The following is a 17,224-nucleotide window of genomic DNA, read 5'->3' as shown; positions in this document are numbered from 1 at the left end:
TATGTCGAGGTTGCAGTAAAAAAGAACGCACGCGGCGACTGTCGAGTCACGCAGCGTCGCGGCGTCCTGTCACTGCAGTGTTGACCCAGCAGCTGTTGGTGCCGGCTTATCGTCCATCACAGTCTGTTCTGAACCACGGGGTAAACTGGTACAGAACACAGTTTATGTGCGTCGTTCGCCGATGTTAATCGACCAGTACTTTTTTAACCAGCAGCGTTGAAGTGTCCAGCTGTATACAGCTATATACGTTTATAACGTGACGCTAAGCTAACGCTAACTGTCAGCCCAGACCATGGACCAGAACAGCAGCCCATCGTTCCCAGTTCAGCTGTACATCTACGACATCTCCAGAGGCATGGCGAGACAGCTCAGCCCCATGATGCTGGGTCAGTCACTTATCCTCTACTGGTTATACTGGCCATCCAGCGGTGGTTATACTGGTACCTCATCATCTACTGGTTACCAGCGGTGGTTGTACTGGTGATATGTGTAACTCATCATCTCTACTGTTTAACAAGCTACTGATTATACTCGTGATGGGGATTGTGTGTGTGTGTGTGTGTGTGTGTGTGTGTGTGTGTGTGTGTGTGTGTGTGTGTGTGTGTGTGTGTGTGTGTGTGTGTGTGTGTGTGTGTGTGTGTGTCCCTCATCATCTCTACTGGTTCTACTGGTTAACCAGTGGTGGTTGTACTGGTGCTCTGTAACTCATCATCTACTTGTTCTTGTGGTTACCCAGTGGTGGTTGTACTGGGCATATTTGTCACTCATCATCTTAAAACCATACTGGTTTTAAGGGTGAACTGTTCTCAATCTGCTTTGTCCCCTCTCCCTACAGGAAAGCAGCTGGATGGTATATGGTGAGTAACATTATTAGGCCTGTCTATCAACTCTGCAGTGTAATACCATCAGGTTATGTTTTAAGTTATTTGATGCCCAACAGGCACACTGCCGTCGTGGTCCATGGGGAAGAGTTCTTCTACGGTGGGGTGGGAATCACAAACTGTCCCCCGGTGAGAAAGACGGCAGCCTCCCTTTTCATGACACTTTGACTCTTTATTCATGGTCCAACTTAGTTTTTCTGTTGCTTGTCTTTTGTTGGTTAACTTCAGTTCAAGTTTCCTTCATTCATGTGTTGAGCGCCACATCGAGGAGCAGGGAAATCTGTTGAGAGCGCCTCATTTTATTACTGAAAATATTGATATTTGGGGCAAAATTTCCTCTTCAGGTATAAAGCATAAAAATGCTAAAGAAATTCAAAGAAGAAAAAAAAAAATATTGATATTTGGCGGCAGTCTATCGATTCTTGTGTCGCACGAAGAAGGGCGCAATATATCGCTGTATCGATATTTTTTCCCTTCCCTAACACGTTGCACGGGCCTGTGTATTCTAGGGTGGGACTGAGCTGGGACAGCCTAACTCCATCGTGGACCTGGGGGTGACCGAAGTCACTGGAGAGATCTTTATGGATTATCTCACCTCGCTGGGAGAGTCCACATACAGGTGAGCAGATAATACAATGTACTGCTATTGAACTCATTGGGCAGCATGGGGCTGAGAAGGTAACCGGTCAGCTGGTAACTGGAAGGTTGCTAGTTCGATCCCTGACTCCTCCACCGAGTGTCGAGGTGTCCCTGAGGAGGACACCTCACCATCACTGCTCCCGGCGGGCTGGATGCCTCCTTGCATGGTTAACATCTGTGTGTGTGCATGAATAGGTGAATGTGAGGATATTGTTAAGTGCTTCGAGTGGCCACTGGTTAGAAAAGCGTGACATAGATGCAGTCCATTTACCATTGAGGAGCAGGCAGTGTTGGGGCATCTTGCAAAGAGATGACAATCAGTGGACTGCGTACATAGGGTTTCTACACAGAACCATTCAGCTGGCAGTTAACCCCCTTACCACTAACTATTGGGGTTTGAACCCAGGGCCTTTCAGCTGGGAATTTAACACTAGACTATTGGGGTTGAACCAAGAACCCTTCAGCTGGGAGTTAACACTCACTACTAGACTATTGGGGTTTGAACCCAAAGCATTTCAGCTGGGAGTTCACCAGTAGACCAGGGACCAGGGATAGGCAACTTTCATGATAAAGAGGGCCACAATTCTTTCTCATCACCATCAGAGGGCCACATGACCGCTCACTACAACTAATCAGGTATGAGACACTACAAAATAATTCCAAATAAGAACAAAATATATATATGTGTATGTGTCTGTATCAGTGGAGGTTGGTGATTAAATTTGTGGGTGGGGTGTAGTCATAGAAGGGGGGATTGGGGTTCCTCCCCCAGAAAATGTAGAATTTGGTAGATGTGATTGCCTGTATCCTGGTGCATTTCGGGTGTTGCCACTACCTAAAAAATCATTCCGATTCCTAGCCTAGGTATGCTAATTGACATACCTTAATTTAATATTTTCCATGCTCGAATGCATTTTTTTTTTCAAATGCATGTCTATACTAATGCATGACTAATACAACAAGTTTGTTTTCAAAGAAACAACAGCCACATGAGTGAATCATATTTTTTCAGTGCAAAGGGCTCACATACATCATCATTCAATGATGGCACAAGACTGAAAAACAGTGGCCCAACATTAGGTGCAACAACATTATATTCTGTGCCGTTGTAGTAGTGCGGCGACTTAGTTTGAAATGTTTCATGACTGATATAGTTTCTAAGCAAACTATACACATTGGTTTGCCTTTGAATTCTATGAACAGATAATCTGCTTCTCATCTCGACTGAAAGGTGCGGTTTTCTTGATAGTTTTCTTTTTTTTTTTTCATTTATTAACTGTTTTAATAATCTGCAGGCCTCACTGAGTGAGGGTGCAGGCCGCCAGTTGCCCATCCCTCCATCCATAACCACTAGCCTATTGGGGTTTGAACCCAGAACCCTTCAGCTGGGGGTTACCATTAGACTATTGGGGTTTGAACCCAGAGCCCTTCAGCTGGGGGTTACCATTAGACTATTGTATGTAGGCGTCTTTGAGTGTCTAGAAAAGCGCTAAATAAATTCAATGAATTATTAATTATTATTGGGGTTTGAACACAGAACCCTTCAGCTGGGAGTAAACCTCTAGACCAGGGGTACTCAAGTATAAATGATGAGGGGCCACAAATTTTTTTTTCAGTGACTCAAGGGGCCGGTCGGTATACGTGTGACTGAGGCCGATATATGCTCTGTTTTAGACGTAACGCGTAAGCACGTAAGATACATATCCCCCCCTTGCGCGGTAAAATATCCCCCCTTACGTACTTAAGTGCTTAAGTGCGTCGGCCAAAATTCCTGACTATGCGACTAAAACACTACGGCCCTACGCAGCTCGCAAAGACTGTGATTGGCCAGCTAACCACATCCTTTCAGGAGTCTCACATTTCCGGTTTTACAGCATAATAGCGCCATTTTTAAAAGGCTGTGACGGAAGCGAATGAAGAATTTTGAAGAAGGAGAAGAAGAAAACACAAGAACGAATTATGATAATTATAAATATAAACAAGCCAGCGATTTCCACTTCCATGCCCACATATTCGTTCGTTGCTCCCCCTACTGTTCTGGCGGAGAATCTCCTTGCAACACGCGCAATCCTTAAGGAACCTTAAAGGAACCGCAAATCAAAACTTGTCTAAAACAAGTCCCTTGTGTAAATTACGTGCTTACGTCTCTGCGTCTAAAACGACCCTAAATCGGCCTTGACTGCTGCTGAGATGGACTGTCTGCCTCGAGTTTGGGAGGGCTGGAGCGGTCTGTGGGCTGGAGTGCCATCTGTTTATCGTTGCAACCCCCAGCCTCGTATTGAGATCGCGGCGCGCGGTTTCAAAATAAGAGCGCCCAGCACGATTTTTTTTTTTTTTTTTTTTTTTTTTATAATTAAAAAAACTTTTCAAAACAGCTCGAGGGCCATTAATAGACACCCCGCGGGCCACAAAAGGCCCGCGGGCTGCTACTTGAGTATGACTGCTCTAGACTATCGGGGCTTGAACCAAGAACCCTTCAGCTGGGAGTTAACCGCTAGACCAGTCATACTCAAGTAGCGGCAAAGGCCCGCGGGGTGTCTATTAATGGCCCTCGAGCTGTTTTGAAAAGTTTTTTTAATTATAAAAAAAAAAAAATTGTGCTGGGCGCTCTTATTTTGAAACCGCGCGCCGCGATCTCAATACGAGGCTGGGGGTTGCAACGATAAACAGATAGCACTCCAGCCCACAGACCGCTCCAGCCCTCCCAAACTCGAGGCAGACAGTCGCTCTCAGCAGCAGTCAAGGCCGATTTAGGGTAATTTTAGACGCAGAGACGTAAGCACGTAATTTACACAAGGGACTTGTTTTAGACAAGTTTTGATTTACGGTTCCTTTAAGGTTCCTTAAGGATTGCGCGTGTTGCAAGGGGATTCTCTGCCAGAACAGTAGGGGGAGCAACGAACAAATCTGTGGGCGTGGAAGTGGAAATCGCTGGCTTGTTTATATTTATAATTATCATAATTCGTTCTTGTGTTTTCTTCTTCTCCTTCTTCAAAATTCTTCATTCGCTTCTGTCACGGCCTTTTAAAAATGGCGCTATTATGCTGTAAAACCGGAAATGTGAGACTCCTGAAAGGATGTGGTTAGCTGGCCAATCACAGTCTTTGCGAGCTGCGTAGGGCCGTAGTGTTTTAGTCGCATAGTCAGGAATTTTGGCCGACGCACTTAAGCACGTAAGGGGGGATATTTTACCGCGCAAGAGGGGGTTATGTATCTTACGTGCTTGCGCGTTACGTCTAAAACAGAGCATATATCAGCCTCAGTCACACGTATACCGACCGGCCCCTTGAGTCACTGAAAAAAATTTTTGTGGCCCCTCATCATTTCTACTTGAGTACCCCTGCGCTAGACTATTGGGGTTGGAACCCAGAACCCTTCAGCTGGGAGTTGAGCAATAGAGTTAACACAGTCACTAGACTATCTTGCCATGTCTTCTGTAGCTCTGTCTTATGTGAGTCTTATCTGTCACTCGCCTGCTGGACTCCGCCCCTTTGCGTTGTCTATCCTTTTATCTTGTGACTGTTTTTTAGTGTCTTTGTGTTCGTTAGATACGGGTTGGACACACTGTTAATTAACTCAATCATGCTGCACTCAACTAATGTTCTTCTTAAGTTTTATTCTTTCTTTCTTTCTTCTTCTTTATTATTCTTTACAAACTTTGGGACCTTCCTACATTTTTCACATAGAGATTAGCTTTGGAATCGTCACATCTTTTCAGATTTTTTAAATTTTATATTTTTTAAGATATTTTCCTTTTCACATATATATTTTTACAGTGGAAGTCATTTTGAACCATGACACTTGACCACTACTTCAGAATTCGTAACTTGGTCAATTTTTTATCAAAGGTTAAAAATATTTTTTATTTTTAACCTTTGTTCAAACGTTTAACAAATCAGACCTGTCACTCAAACCTCCGCACCAGTCGTAAGAAGATTTGATTCATGATGTATGAGCCGAGCTGGCATTAACTGGACCTATTTTTACGGCTTTCTTAAAGTTCTTGTTAGCTTATTTGGGGTCAAGCAGCGAAGCTGCGAGACAACCATTCTTATTCTACTTTTTCCTATTATTATTATTATTATTATTATTATTATTATTATTATTATTATCATTATTATTATTATCCTGCCATGGGAGTCTATGGCAGCCCATAGAACGCCTTGGTCAAAAAGTTGTGATCAGGATAGTCCCATGATCCCTCACAGCAATTTTGGTGTCGCTGACTCAAGAGCTCTAGCGCCACCAACAGGTCACAGTTGGACATGCATTCATGTTTGTAACTTTTGACCCATTCATCCAATTTTCACAAACAAGGTATCATTGGAATCCTTGGGAAAAGCCAGCTCATACTACCCTAACCCTATGTTGTCGTTTTGCGCCGTGATGGATTTTCCAGCATCTTAGTTTTTATCAAAAACCTGCAAAATGCATCTCCTATCAAAAATGTTGTCAAATCTTCTCAAAACTTGGCACAGATGATTGACCATTTTGCCAAATTCATAGCCAAACTTGTCAAACAGGAAGTAAGCCAATTCTCAGCAAACCTTTAACATATCACAGCCAAACTTGGTACGTAGACTCATGACATCATCCTGGGGATACCCAAGCAATTTGGTGACCATTTAACCTCAGGAATTTAACCCCAGGAATTGAGCTGGTATCTCTGCAAGGCTTTCATGTATCTGAACCAAACTTGGGGCATAGTCTTATGAATATCCTGATGAAGTCCAAATAATTTTGTGAAATTTGACCTCTAGGGGGGCATTAAAACCACAGCGAGTGTGATCATTTCTCAGTCTTTCTTTTATTTTTTGATGTAAAACTTGTTGAAAGTGCTGAAGGCCATGTGTCTGACGTAGATCTATCTTGTCGCTGTGGCTTCTCTGGTCAATTCTGCTTGCGGAGGAGTAGTGTTGCCTTGCGAGGATGTGCACAATCAATGCAACAAACACAGAATACGTTGCGTTGTTAGCAGCAAGTCTATCCAAGCCCTTAAAAAGCAACTTCAATGTATTTTCATTGTGATAACCATTTTCCAATAGCCAAAATTAGGCAATAGCCAAAATCATGTAGCCACCTAACCAATTATGTCTGTCCACCTAAATTAGTTTATGGAGTCATATTTTGCTTTGCCCCCTCATTGGTGCTCGCAGCTATATTTTCAAGTTGAAGTTCTACATAAATGCAAGATAATTTTATGCGTGACATATTTTGATGGTTGTTTTATTTTAGCTCATGTACCAAACATACATTTTCTGTGTGTGTGGACAGTGGCTGTCTTAACATAGAGGCATATGCCGCGGCCTCTTGGAGCCCCCATAGTAGGGGGGCCCACCATAAAGTTATCCAAGCGGCTCAAATAAAAGAAAAAAGCTGAAAGACGCTGGTAAGTATTTGGCAACGCTGCCAAAAATGACACACTTTTTTTACGGCTACTGTTGGGGATACAGACAGGAACAACAATGTCCAAAGCGTTGAACATGCAGCTACAGCAGAAGCTAGCTGTGAAGTGGCGCTAGATGAAGACCTGTGAGAAGACGTCAATAAGTAGGACTCTGCGTGTGATGTTGAGAACAATCTCTCTTTCTTTCTTTGTTTCCTCTCTCTCTCTCTCTCTCTCTCTCTCTCTCTCTCTCTCTCTCTCTCTCTCTCTCTCTCTCTCTCTCTCTCTCTCTCTCTCTCTCTCTCTCTCTCTCTCTCTCTCTCTCTCTCTCTCTCTCTCTCTCTCTCTGTATGTATGTATGTATGTATGTATGTATGTATGTATGTATGTATGTATGTATGTAACAAACACACGTGTGTTTGTTTGAAATGTTCAATCTCAACTGTAATGTCAATTAACTTATTATCGTGTACATTGGTTTGTCTGTAGAATGATTGAAATGTCAATCTCAAGTGCACTGCAAATTGCAACCTCACTCACTCATACAAAGTAAATTACTCATCTTGGCAATTTTTATTTCCTAAGTATATGGCTGTTTGTGATGTTTTGCTAAGTATATGACTCTTTGTGGCGGTTTACCCTGACTAATTGAAAAAACAGTGTTTATTTTCCTGGCATTTTTGGCAAAGACGGGTGTTCTCTGAAACCTTGTTCTATTTTGGGTTTCATCGTGACTATTACTTTGTGAAGTGCTACACTTTGTGTGTTCTCTGCTTTCCAGATTCATTTTGGAATAAAGAAGTGTATGCAGGGTTTAAAGCGGAAGGTTTTTTTTCTCATCTCCAACCTTTACTTCCGCGTTGATTAGCTCAACCTGCCTATCCACTGGGGGTGTAACGATACACGTATTTGTATCGAGCCGTCACGGTACAGGCACTTCGGGGTGGTTACAGAGGTGGACCGTGGTGCGTAAATGTGGCGTACATAGCGTTAATATGGCGAATGTAAAGGCTTGTTTTGCGATGCAGAATTTAAAACTTTAGCCAAAGTACACTACTCAGATTCCGTAATCCGACTCCGCTACTATGGAGACCCCTCAGCAGCTCTCCGTCGGGATGTCGGACACGCATTGCAATTCGCCGCCCGATCGATCTCGATGTTGACTATAACTCATGTAAGCAGTGTTGTAAATAAACTTTCAAAGCTTTTCAAAAATTATTTGGTGATTTATTGGTCCTTAAGGTGCAAAGTAAACAATGTACAAAGTCATTAAGGTGCAAAGTCAAACCGGAGCAATGTTTTTGTTAGAGGACCAATCACAGCCCTTACCGTCTCCGTTGCGTCGACCAATAGAACCATGGTGTCGACGGATAGTTAAAAAATATTGGATGCGCATGTAAGCCATGGAGAGGGTCTCCCGACAGGCTCTCCATGTCAACGTACAGCACCTCAACATGCACACGCATTTGAAAAGGCACCATCCAGGTGTAACCATCACCGTTGCTATGAAAAAAAAAAAAAAGAAAAAAAGCTGTGCAAACCCAGCTCGCGACACTATTTCAACAACCCCTGTCTGGGAATTCAGAAATGCAAATGCCATAACTAAGTTTATTGGTGTTTTCATTGCTGCTGATCTAAGGCCATTCTCCGTTGTTGACAAACAAACAGTTTTCTTTTTTTTAAATTTCCCTTAACTATGAACCATACCGTCCTGAACCGTACCGTGACTCGAAAACCGAGGTACGTACCGAACCGCGCCTTTTTGTGTACCGTTACCCCCCCTACTATCCACCATACAGTCTGTAAAAATTCTCCGTTCTCTTTTAAAGATCGGATGAGGTCGGCCCCACACATATCTTCACCTTGGGCCCCTAATTTGCTGTGTGTGTGTGTGTGTGTGTGTGTGTGTGTGTGTGTGTGTGTGTGTGTGTGTGTGTGTGTGTGTGTGTGTGTGTGTGTGTGTGTGTGTGTGTGTGTGTGTGTGTGTGTGTGTGTGTGTGTGTTACGTAAAAGTTATTAAGTCAATAAGGTAGCATTCAGGTGTTTATTTTGCTCACCATTGGTATTTTACATGCCTATTTTATGTAATGTGTATTAATGTCTTCTCATTGAAGAACCATTTTCTGCTGCTGTCAGTGTGTTCTTTACACAGACCTTGTGAGTTTTGTGTATGAGAGGTTCCTTGACCATCACCTAATAATTAACAATCAGGTTGCTTTAAGTATCATATTCGTGTATTTGCCATTGCAGAAGTATATGATTTATCGGATTTCTTCTTTTGTACGTTTTTGGCAGGTTTTTGGTTGATTCGGCTGTTTTTAGTCTATAGTTGGGCTGGAAATTGCCAACAGAACAGCTCAGCTATTCTATATTTTATCTCAAATGTATTCAAACTTGATCACATTAGCTATTTGTTTAATGCTTCACTTTATTTTTTTACACCATTTTACATTTGTTAAATGTTGTGCATGTTTGCTCCATTTAGACTCTGTTCAAATCCCTTCGCCTGATTTAAGCATTGCTAAAACATATTTCCAACCTCACTTTGCACTAAAGCACGCATTTTCTAGTTACATTTCTTTATGCATTTACATATTGTGTCTATTGATGTGTATATATATTTTTAATTGTTATGACTGTCCTGCCGGCCTGACTTCTGCTACGACACACGCACATTTTCCTCCCATGATTTATTTATTGATCTATGTATTTTGATCTATACAGAGGGGAGACGTACCACTTGTTTGAGAACAACTGCAACACCTTCAGCAACGAGGTGGCCCAGTTCCTCACGGGCAGCAGGATCCCAGAGTACATCACAGACCTGCCCTCCGAAGTGCTCTCCACGTGAGTCTGTCTGAGTCCATTCATCATTACTGCAATCAAGCTTTTTATTTTCCAATTTCCTCAGTTACTGCATATTTTGATTCTGATGTAATTTAGAAAATTCGGGGTGCCTTTTTAAATTAAGGGTGGAAATCACAGGGTACCTCTCGATGCGACACACAATACATGGCCCGCGATACCGTTAATATTAGGGATCGACCGATACAGATTTTTTAGGGCTGATACGATACAAGATATATAAGATATATATTGTTAGACAATCCTATGACGATACATCACATTATGTCTAACTATGAATACAAAATGTATGTGAAAAAGTGAAGTGCTGGATTTCTTTATTCTGGTCCAAACTGACCAGACTATTAAAAAACGATATTTGGGGTGATATTTCCTGTCTGGAATGAAGCATAAAAATGCAAAATAAATTCTTAAAAAAAAAAGAAAAAAAAATTCAACCTGATGGATTACTACCATCACATTTTAAATAAGTCCCCACCACTAGCTTAACAGTAATCTCTCACACTATTTATTGAGGCTACTGTGATCGATGTTCTGTGACCCGCTACAGCGGTAACCCTGGGAATGCTATTTTTGTTTCAACTGAAGAAGCTTGTGACGAGACGTTTTATTCTGTTAAAATGTTGAAGAATTTTGGCAAATCAAACGCTAGATTGTTGCATATAATCATTGTAGCACATTTTGATGAAGAACCTCAGCTTTACTGCCTCGTCTGTCAATTCAAGCTTATCTGAGCAGGGACTCCGGGAAGGGCTCAATGTGTCAGAACACTGGCTCTGAGCCTCGTCATGTTTTAACCCTCTTCTGTTGCGCTCTCTCTGTCTGTCTCTATGTCTTTCTCTATGTCTCTCTCTTTCTGTCTCATTCGTTCTTTCTCTCTCTGTCTGTCTCTGTCTGTCTGTCGTTCTCTATGTCTCTCTGTCTCGCTGTCTCCATGTCTCTCTCTTTCTGTCTGTGTCTCTAGGCCCTTTGGTCAGGTTCTGCGTCCTATCCTGGAATCCATGACTGTCTCCCCTTCGGGAGCAAACTCCTTCAACAACAGCCAGCGATAAAGAGTGACAATTCCTACTAACTAAGTAACTACTCAAAAGGTTGGACCGACTGGAACTGAAATTTATGCAAGCCACCGTGTGGGTTCTTAGCTGTGATTGGTCTTTATCAGTGTCAGTGACCAGTTCTGTTTTATCTCTAAGGTAATCAATCATTGGAGGATTGGGGCGGTGTTTGTATCAGATGGATGAATAATTAATTTACAATGATAGTGTGTTACTTGGGATTGGGTGAAGTTAGCTGCGATTATAAAGTCTACACATTCACAAGCTCACACACCCTGATGGAAATGAGCAAACAAACAGAGAACTGAGGACCATTATTTAGCTCACCATTATCATCTTCAACCTATATATGTGGTTTCTTCATGCTGACAACTCTTATAGATGTACCTCTCTAGTGCTGCAACCTTGTCATACAACTCTTGACTAACACTACACCAGCAGAGCCTGTCCGACCCCGAGGTTCATCCTCAGCCATCGGGTGACCCTCACCGTACTTGGTGACGCTCTCCGTGTCATTTTGAAGTTCTGGAACTTGAACTTTTATATGAGATTTCTAACTTGATGGACGCACTACCTTGCCCATCAAAATTGAAATGGGCTTGATGCAAATCAACTTCATCCAAACTTTCGGGATTTCGTCCACTGATAATTTTGTACAGATAGTAATTTAGACTTATTTTTTCCATTGTGAGTCTTTAATATATATAATCCTTCTGATAGCTCCTGTTTATCATCTGATTGAATGAATGTGTAATTAATATCAGAATTTTATTTTTGGGCCCAGGCATTTTTACTCAATGTTGGGTACATCTATTAATATACATTTTTTGACTTTTCAGTTTATTGTTTATGGCAATGGCTATCTGACACTCCAAGATGGTTGAAGAGATGGATGGAGGGAGGGATGGAGGGAAGAGAGGAGGGAGGGAGGGAGGAAGGGGAGAGAGAAGGGAGGGAGGACGTGAGCTCTTGCCATTGGACAACCTTCTTCATGTCATTTGTAATTGTTGGTCTTGTTTTGACCAATTAAGTGGTGCTGGTTGAAATTGCACGAATGGGACACAAAGACTACTCCTATTAACACAGCTCAGGAACCGCCTTAACCACTGCATCCATGCCGTATCCTGAATAGTATTCAAATTAATATTATGGGATAGCCTTTGGTACTATTGGTTTTGGTTTTGCATGTGAATCACATGGACATGTTTATGTTACCCAAACAGCCATTCACTTTCCTGAACCTTAATATGAAACCTATGTGGCCATCAGCTACTCAAATGCATTGTTGTTTTCAAGCCACCACTATATCTATTTATTACAATTTCTGATTTCTGTTTACTAGTTTTAATATCTACCCTTCACATACTTTCTTATTAATTATAGTGTGTATTGTTATTGCTCTGGTGTAATCAAGCAAATGTTTAAGGGGTTCTGATCTGTTATTTATAGTTATTGTATTAAAAGACCCTTGATCGGGCTTGATGCAATGCTGCTTTAGTCTTTATTTCATATTCGTTAAAACATTGTCTCAATGTTCTATGATTGTTTTAGTTGGTATGATAATTGTCCTAACTGTGCAGCTATTTTAACATGCAGTCCTCTGAATAGTAGGTAGTTGCCATGATGGTTTGTTGTCAGTACTGTAGTACAATCGTAGTATGAAAAAAAACTTCCAAAGTTATGCAAGTATTATATTTATCCACAAGGTGGCGCAAGAAATCTACTGCAGTCAATCTGTGATGTGTTTTTGCTGCTAAATGATGAAAGTGAGATGTACAGATGAAACTCGAAAATTAGAACATCGTGTACAATTTCATTTATTAGAGTAATTCAACTTCTTAAGAAACTAATATATTATATAGACTCATTCCATGGAAAGTGAGATATTTCAAGTCTTTGTTATAATTTTGATGATTATGGCTTACAGTTTATGAAAACCCCAAATTCCAAATCTCAGAAAATTCGAATATTACATGAAATCAATAAAAGGATTTTAATTAAAGAAATGTCGGCCCTCTGAAAAATATAATCACGCATACTACAGCTGGAAATTAGCCAAAAAGGCTAAAGCAACTCCTTTTACTGTACAATTAATCAAAGGGGACTGTCAACAAAACTATAAACAAATAAACAAAACTAAACTAATTTACTCAGTACTTGGTTTGGGCCCCTTTTGCATGAAATACTGCTTCAATGCAGGATAGCATGGATGCCATCGGCCTGTGGCACTGCTGAGGCGTTATGGAAGACCAGGATGCTTCTGCATTGTTGGGTCTCATGTCTCTCATTCTTCTCTTGGCATTCCCCATAGTTGCTTTATGAGGTTCAGGTCAGGTGAGTTTGCTGGCCAATCAAGCACAGTAATCGCATGGTCATTGAACCAGGTTTTTATTGGCAGTGTGGGCAGGTGTCAAGTCCTGCTGGACAATTAAATCAGACCCTCTATAAAGCTTATCTGCTGAAGGAAGCATGAAGTGCTCTAAAATGTCCTGGTAGATGGTTGAATTGACTCTGGACTTAAAGCACAGTGGACCAACATCTGCAGATTACATGGCTCCCCAAATCAACACATACTCTGGAAACTTCTTCCTCCAGACTCTGGGACCTTGGTCTCTGAATGAGAAGCAGTATTTTCTCATCAGAAAAGAGGTCGTTGTTCGTTGTTCAGGAGCGGCTTGACAAGAGGAATGCCACATTTGAAGCCCATGTCCAGCATCCCCCACACATCCCCCATGCATTTTTAGACTTTATTATAGAGAGGAAGGTATGGGGGATAGAGGGAAGGACATGCAGCAAAATACCACAGGCAGGATTCAGGACTGAGCTATATGGTACGCACTCCACCCGCTGATCCTGACTAACCTCCCCAGGCTGTGGTCATCCCTGCTGCTTGTGCACCTTTTTCTTCCACACTGTTCTCTTCCACTTAACTTTCTAGTAATGTGCTTTGATACAGCACTTTGAGAACATCCAACTTATTTTGCAATTACCTTTTGGGTGTCAATGATGGTTTTCTGCACAACTGTCAAGTCAGCAGTTTTCCAAATGATTGTGAATTCTACTGAACCAGATTGAGGGCCTCTACGGATTCAGTTTTTTGCTTAGGAAATTTCCTTTAAAAGCGAGATGACCCGGAAATACTTGGAGGAAAGGTGGTTGGAATTCAAACAATGATTAGGAAAGGTCTCTCGATGCAACCTTTAACCCATCTTTAGCATAGTTTACTCCTGACCAACCTTTACGAAAGGAAAGGAGATATTTCTAACCCATAATCCTTTACGGCGGCAATATTTAAAGCAACAGGCCACTGACGAAGTTTACGATCTACGCGAAGACGCATGAGAGACGCGGATTTTCAGAAGAGAAGAAAATAAAATGCCAACTTCACGTTTAAGAAAGACTCATGGTAGCTGTTAATTTCAACATCACTCTTTTTTTCACATGTGAACTGGGATTTAAGTGGCCTAAAATATTCCCGTTTGCCAAGTCCGACCTAAGTGATTCTCACTGTTGGCGAAAACCTGATTGAAATCAATACGACAAGAACGCATGGATCGAAATAGCTCTTTTTGTAGTCCAACTTCGGATAAATGTAGTTTCACGATAGAGACTTGCGTCGCCGTAGCGCAATGGCGTCAGTTAGGAAAAGTGTTCAAAAGTGGAGTCAAATTCATCACAAACAGTGCTGTCTTTTCCTATGTTCGAAAGGAAGCACCATTTCATCTCGCCTTGACCCGATGACGTTTTCCACAAAGGTTAAGGAAAGATGGAATAAAGGTTAGGAGATTTGACTTTCCGAATTGGGCCTGAGAGACCATGAACTCGGAGCTCAGGAACCCCTTTTGCACGTGTTTTGGATTAATCAGCTGATTAGAGTGTGACACTTTGAGCTTACTATATTGAACCTTTTCACAATATTACATTTTTCTGATTTTTAGAAGTTGCGGTTTTCATAAACTGTAAGCCATAATCATCACAATTATATAAAATAAAGGCTTGAAATATCTCACTTTGCATGTAATGAGTATTTATAATATATTCGTTTCACCACTTAAGTTGAATAACTGAAATAAGTTAACACTTGTTCAAGTTTCATCTGTATGAATTATGCCAAAAACCACAACAGCAGAGAATGTTTCAGTATAGGCCAGAGCTGCCTTCAACCAAGGTATGCAAACCTCCTGTAATTTGAAATAAAATAAATTCTGATGGATAATGTGACTATTTCCCACATCATTATATCGACTTATATTGTCACGGTCTGTCCGTCACGCCCCCTTCACCCTCGCAGCTGGGCTGCATCAGGTGGTTAGTGGAGCCTTTAAGTTGGCTGAACACTGTTCACCTGTTGCCAGATTGTCTTCGCTGTTAGGTTCATGCAAGTCTCTCCAGCTATTTGCCTATCTCCGGTTTCCGGTTTCCCGATCCTGCCTGTCCTCGAATACGTTCCCCGCCTCGTCCTTCTGGATCCTCGTTCGCCTGTCTCCCGTCCCGGCTTCCCGACCCTGCCTGCTCCCGACTACGTTCCCCGTCTCGCCCTTCTGGATCCTTGTTCGCCTGTCTGCTGTCCCGGCTACCGATCCTGCCTGTTCCCGACTACGTTCCCCGTCTCGCCCCTCTGGATCCTCGTTCGCCTCTCTGCTGCCCCGGTTTCCCGATCCTGCCTGCCCCCGACTATTCTCCGCCCTGTCCCCGTTGATTTGCTTGACGAAGTAAAGATCGGAAGTTCATTGTGTTTTCTTGTCTCTGAGTCGTGCTTTTGGGTTCTATTCTGCCAGTCTCCTCAGTGGAGCCTGACAGTACAATCTGGCCTAAACATGAACCCAGCCGACTCAGATTCGCTCCTCATCCCGTTTCCGCTTCGACGTCTGAGGCTCGTGTGCCTCCTCCGGAGCGCTGCTCCGGGGCTCCTGGTTCTTGCCGCCCCTTCCTGGTGCAGTGCTCCCTCTCCTTTGAACACCAACCCTCAGCCTTTCCCACTGAGCGGTCCCGGGTGGCTTACATTGTCTCTCTGCTCACCGGAAGAGCCAGGGACTGGGGAACCGCCGAATGGGAGAGGGACTCGCCTATCTGCGCTTCGGTTAGTGATTTCTCTACGGAGTTCCGTAAGGTTTTTGATCTTGAAACTCCGGGTAGGGAGGCAGCTCGGGGGTTGCTGAATCTAACCCAAGGTGGGAGAACCGTCGCGGACTACGCTATCGAGTTCCGCACTATCGCGGCTGATAGTAGCTGGAACGGCCCCTCCCTCATAGACGCTTTCTACCATGGGCTCTCCGGCCGCATCAAGGATGAGCTGGCAGCCCGGGATCTCCCTACTGACCTGGACCACCTGGTAGCCCTTGCCGTTCGCATCGACGGACGTCTCAGGGAACGGTGGAGGGAGAGAGCTCAGGTTTCAGTCTCTTCAGCGCCGCCCCATTCTCCGCGAGATCTCCAGCCGCCTCCAACGTCTCAGCACGCCCCTAGTGGCTCACCTGAGCCTATGCAGCTGGGTCGGTCTCAGCTATCCATGGAGGAGAGGCAGCGCCGTTTACGTGCTAGCCAATGCATGTACTGCGGTCAGGATGGCCATTTTGTTTCGACTTGTCCAGTAAAAGGCAGGGCTCACCAGTCATCCAGAGGGCGCTGGTGAGTCGGACCGTGAACTTTGAAATGCCCTCTCGACCTCTGCTCCAGGCTCGTTTCCACTACTCCGGAGAGGACCACACATTCAGTGTCCTCATTGACTCCGGTGCCGACGCCAATCTCATGGACATGTCGCTGGCCTCCCAACTGGAAATTGGTCGCGAGCTCCTGGAGAAACCCATCCTCGCCACGGCCCTCGACGGCCGTCTTCTTTGCCGGGTTACCCATCGATCAGTCCCCCTCCAAATGAGCATGTCAGGTAATCACACCGAGAAACTTTCCTTTCACCTCATTCACTCTCCTCAACAGCCAGTCATACTGGGGTATCCTTGGTTAAGAAGACACAATCCACATACAGACTGGTCTACAGGAACCATCCTACAGTGGAGTTCACACTGTCATGCTGTCTGTCTTAAAGCTGCATTTTCGTCTGCTCCTAGTCCGCCTGCCATTTCAGATTTCCATGACCTGTCTAGTGTTCCTGGGGAGTACCTGGATCTAAAGGAGGTCTTCAATAAGACCCGGGCTACCTCCTTGCCACCTCATCGACCGTACGACTGTGCCATTGACTTGCTCCCTGGCATGTCGCCCCCTAGAGGGGGGCTCTACTCCTTGTCTGCTCCGGAAACAGAGCCATGGAGCAGTACATCCAGGGGTCACTGGCAGCAGGGGTCATCCGGCCTTCCTCGTCTCCTGCTGGAGCGGGGTTTTTCTTTGTTTCGAAGAAAGACAAGTCCCTGAGGCCGTGTATCGACTACAGGGGGCTCAACAAC

At 43.5% G+C, this 17,224-nt stretch overlaps 1 protein-coding gene across 1 annotated transcript; it reads left to right on the top strand.

The window, feature by feature from the left end:
• Positions 1–40: 40 nt before the first annotated feature.
• On the top strand, positions 41–12,313 carry LOC115531112 (desumoylating isopeptidase 1). Its single transcript, XM_030340167.1, has 6 exons — positions 41–386; positions 836–857; positions 941–1,010; positions 1,391–1,500; positions 9,631–9,753; positions 10,736–12,313. The coding sequence occupies exons 1-6, from the start codon at positions 293–295 to the stop codon at positions 10,821–10,823; spliced, it is 507 nt and encodes a 168-aa protein (XP_030196027.1). The 5' UTR covers positions 41–292; the 3' UTR covers positions 10,824–12,313.
• Positions 12,314–17,224: the final 4,911 nt, after the last annotated feature.

Source organism: Gadus morhua, chromosome 18 (genome assembly GCF_902167405.1).
Source record: "Gadus morhua chromosome 18, gadMor3.0, whole genome shotgun sequence".
In the NCBI taxonomy this organism is placed as follows: Eukaryota; Metazoa; Chordata; class Actinopteri; order Gadiformes; family Gadidae; genus Gadus; species Gadus morhua.
Note: the sequence above shows the minus strand (reverse complement) of the source record. Positions and strands in the feature narration are given on the sequence as shown.

What these genes read in the sequence shown, in the direction of transcription:
- LOC115531112 (XM_030340167.1), top strand. Translation starts at nt 293, where the DNA reads ATGGACCAGAACAGCAGCCCATCGTTCCCAGTTCAGCTGTACATCTAC. An exon ending in AAGCAGCTGGATGGTATATG is followed by an intron (nt 858 to 940) that starts GTGAGTAACATT and finishes GATGCCCAACAG; the next exon opens with GCACACTGCCGTCGTGGTCC. An exon ending in GAATCACAAACTGTCCCCCG is followed by an intron (nt 1,011 to 1,390) that starts GTGAGAAAGACG and finishes TGTGTATTCTAG; the next exon opens with GGTGGGACTGAGCTGGGACA.